Here is a 4,406-nt window from a genome sequence, read left to right on the forward strand (position 1 = left end):
CACACACACACACGTGCACACACACACGTGCACACACACATGGGTGCACACACACACACGTGCACACACACACACACACACATGCGTGCGCACACACACACACACACGTGCACGCAGTAGTTGAGGAACATTGGCACGTACAGGTAACTGTATCTACACATGAGGCTGGTTGCAGCGTGGCAGTGCTGCGTGTTCACCGTGTCATGTACGACTGCTGTGTTCCTGCTGTTATGCTGGAGCTCTTTAATCCAGCTGATAGTTGTAATTTACTTTAATATAACTTGTTATTTAATGAATATTTAATGCAATAGAATTTACATTTGGATTTAATAAAACAAACAGGAAAACACAAGAACAGATTATTATTTTTTATTAAGATGAAAAAATACATTTATCGACATACAAATGTATTTATTTTATAGAAAAAAATGTTGAATCATTTCTCAGAGAAGAACACCCAAATCTTACATTTGGGAAAAATGTGTTTCTTACTTGCCTAATAAATAATAAAATCATTTTTAGTTATTAACATGTTTTTTCCCTAAAATGTTCTAATATAATCTGATGAATGAGTTTCCCACGGTCTGTGAAGTAAGTCTCAAAATGACAGTGATGCCAAAGACATGCTGCACAGCAGCGTTACAGTTGTGTACTGTGGCTGTCTCACACTGCTTTGTGTGTTTGAAGTGTCTTTTAATAAAAGCACAAGGAGTGCAGTGAAGTCGCTGCTGAGGCTCTTACTTTCTTTCAGCAAAGATTCGGTTTGATGTGTGTGTGGACACTCTGTGTGGACACTCTGTGTGGACTATGTGTGTCCACACAGAGTGTGGACTATGTGTGGAGCTGGGAAAGAGCCATCTGAGAGAAATGTTTATAGTTCATATCAGGGTTCGGTTACATCAGTCAGCTGCTTAAATCTGTTATTCCCCCCCCCGCGTGCTTTCTAAAGTGGGCTCTTTATTTCAGCTGTTGTGAGGCGAGACAATGACTGTAACGCGTAGAGGACAGCACTTAATCACAGCCTTTGTGCACACAGTTTGCAGTGCGTGCACTCTGCTTTAAAGAGCCCAAACATCTACTGTCTGCGCCCCTTCCAGCAGAGTCGTTGTCGTTTCGAGCCTGGACCGTGTCTGTTGGGGTCGTGTGCGGTACGACTGTTTGAGTGTCCGTGAACATTTTCAGCAGTCGTTGTGTTTTTGGCAGTTAGCAGCCCAAACATTAGCACGTGTGCTGCAGGCTGCTCCTCTTGGACTGTGTGTGTCAGGATAACCTGATGTGGCTCTAACTCTAATCCAAGCACACGGCTGACTTGGCCTGGTATTATTCTCGCTGTCATTGGCCTGTTTGCTGGCTGTCAGAGCACGGACAGGACTTTCATCGACTTTATGACATATTTCTACTGAGGAAGCTCATCCATGATGATTATCTTCACCACGTGAGTCATGTTAGTTTTTGTTTTGTATGAAATACATTCTCACACCTTGTTGTATCTGTTACATCAAAAGCCGTCCACGTGCTGTATTCACACTTTGAAAATCATGATGCATATATGACAAATGCTTCATCGTGCAGCATTTCATCAATGGGAGTGTGTGGATTTGCTCGTGCATGCACTGGATATTATATCTATATTATTATATGAAATGAGGTCAGTCATAGCAGACGCTGCATCAGATACATACAGAGAGGACCTCTCGTCACAGTGGGGGCCGTGCCATAAAAATAAGGACCTCGAGGGTAACCACTTAAGGTTTATTTGGCTGGTAGCTTTTGTAATAAATCATCAGGTGCTGCACATGCAAAGCTGCTTGTATACGTCATAGACTGATCCACATACATGCAGAGTGTAAGAGTGTATTCATGCACTGTGGAGCCTCGTGCACACGCATGAAGAACTGGGACTATAATCAGAGGCGCCTTTCCTTTCAGGTTCATCTCACTGCTCTCACTAACAGGTTCTCAGCTGCACTAGTCACATTTTGGCACCTCAGAAAATCCTGAAGCTGTTTCACGACTCAAGTGTGGAGGTTGTGTTACCGGCTCCTGCTCCTCGTGTTTCCTCCCCATCTGAGCTCAGTTTCACAGCAAACCTGCAGCCTGCAAAGTACACCCTGATCCACAATGAATGTTTTTAATGATGAAGTGTAAGAAGCATAATTAACTTCTTTGCACGTCTGTTCTCTTTAGGTTTTTATCCTGTAGTCAGAGTTTTCTTTCCATGTTTCCTAAAGCCTGAAAAAGAAAAGTAGCAACAGTTTTGGTCGAGTTTCTTTCTTTATGTGCACGAGACCATTAGACAAAGTGAACCTTGTTGTATGGCCATCCTCCCACTCAGCAGTACTAGCTTTTAACTGCCTTTTTTCCCCACAATTTTCCTTTTATTCAATGGAAACAAGAGATAGAGGATAGAAACTCAGACACAGGGAATTGGACTGATGTGCACTGAAGCTGTAATGTATCCATCAGACAACAAGCAAGTGCTTTGCTGCTGTCAGTCAGTTTTCAATGTTTCTAAAAGAGCTTTCACTGCTGGATGTTTCTCAAATGTTTAGACGGGATACTCCTCAGCTGTTGGTTTTTGTCAATTTGATGTAATCCTACCTGCAAATGTAATGCAATCTGCACTACAGCAGAGCATAACTCCCTGGGAATACTTGCCTGTGTAATTTTATTTTGATAGTTAAATGAATGTTTAGATAAAAGGAGAATCACGTCTTTGGCCTTAATAAGAGCAGCACTGCAGCTGCAGATTCCTCCGTCATCCAGGAGTTTTTCACAGGTGTGTTGAGGCTGCAGCATGAATCCTTGGTTGGTGTCATTTCAAATCCATTAGTGATGACAAGCTGTTCTGGCCCAGATGCACCAAAGCAGACCCAGAGCATCTAATGTCCTGATAGTGGGTGCAGCCTTTCAGCAGCCTCATCGTTACCAAACTGCAGATGGAGCGCGCTGCTTTGTCTCGGCAGGCGCTCATGATGTCATCCTGATGTAATGATCATGTCATCAGTCCACTTAAACACAAAAAGCATTTATTTAGCTAAGACTAAGACTCTCGGCTGACTTGATGTTGTTGATGTTCGTTTGTCTGCTGAGAACAAACCAAATGGATTTGATTTGTTGTGTGATGAGTGACGATGGTTTGATCCCAGTTTATACATCAGTGTGTGTGTGTCAGTGTGTGTGTGTGTGTGTGTGTGTGTGTGTGTGTGTGTGTGTGTGTTAGATAAGTGACTCACATATAGAACAGACACCTGCATGACCAGGTGAATGATGCTAGCAGTAAAAGGTGCTTTGAGTGGTCAGTTGAGATGTTGAGCAGCATCTGTCTAACAGTCCAGTAACTCCTCAGTGTCACACGGTGGGCTGGTTGACCTTTACAGATGGTGTGGTAGCGTGATGAGCCTCAGTGGCTGTTTCTCTAACAGTGTGTGTACGTCATGGTGAACATCAGGCTGTGACAGATCGCTGAGTAAAATCAGGTCGTCCTCTAATGCTGCATTTTATGCAGTAGGTTCATTTTATGTGCTTTTTCACTTCACGTGTAGCACATGTGTAACAATGCTGTTCCCCTGTTCAGCTCGCAGACTGAGCTGATCCTCACTGAGCAGCATCATGTGAGCTTCTGCTCTGGAAATGTGTTCGGTTTATCTCAGGATCAGGAATATCGTGAGCTTGGAATTTCTAATATTCTAAGTAGGGATCTGGATATAGAAATGTCACATCTACAAGCTTTCACCATGGATCAGTCCTGGTAGCTTGAACATAAAAGCACATCAGTATGAAGAGTTGATCCTCCTCTCAGGTACCTTTCTGAAAGTACAGATGCTTTATCAGCAGCACAGTTAATTCACCTGATGTAGCAGACGTGGTGTCTTATCCCAGCCTTTTATCAGTTTATCCATGTGTGCTTAATAAGAAAAGGCAAATAGTCGCCGTGTTGATCCTGCAGATCAGGACTTATTCCTGCTCAGGCACAGCTCAGCAGCTCATTAGAAAATCACTGAGGTGTTCAGCGTGTGCACTCAGACTGGTTTTATAGGCAGGACTGATGTAACTGTGTGTGATTATAACACAGGACGTCCTTTCGTTTCAGAATCCAGAAGGAGCTGGCAGAGATAACCTTGGACCCACCGCCGAACTGCAGGTAGGAGCCTGTGGATTGTGCGTGTGTGTGTTTTTAAAGAGCTGAAACCTCGGGCACGTGTGTGTGTGCGTGTGTGTGTAGTAGTAGTATTTATTTATTGTCATTGTCAAGAACAATGAAATTGCGTTTGGGGCTTCCATACAACCCAAAAAAAGAAGAAAATAATAAATACCCCTTAAAACCCAAGTGTACATATTTAACCCAGTGTGACTCCAATGCAATAGACAATCCTTAGCAATAACATGAGAACATGACAAGTAAT

At 43.1% G+C, this 4,406-nt stretch overlaps 1 protein-coding gene across 1 annotated transcript in view; it reads left to right on the forward strand.

Annotated features, from left to right (window-relative positions):
- Positions 1 to 4,406, forward strand: part of LOC102203116 (ubiquitin-conjugating enzyme E2 E2-like) — a 70,360-nt gene that overhangs the window by 13,171 nt on the left and 52,783 nt on the right. The window contains exon 3 of the mRNA XM_005748859.1: positions 4,094 to 4,144. Within this exon, the coding sequence (XP_005748916.1) occupies positions 4,094 to 4,144 (51 nt within the window). The remainder of the gene's footprint in view (positions 1 to 4,093; positions 4,145 to 4,406) is intronic.

This window comes from Pundamilia nyererei, unplaced genomic scaffold (assembly GCF_000239375.1).
Source record: "Pundamilia nyererei isolate P.nyererei 1_Seehausen unplaced genomic scaffold, PunNye1.0 scaffold00232, whole genome shotgun sequence".
NCBI lineage: Eukaryota > Metazoa > Chordata > Actinopteri > Cichliformes > Cichlidae > Pundamilia > Pundamilia nyererei.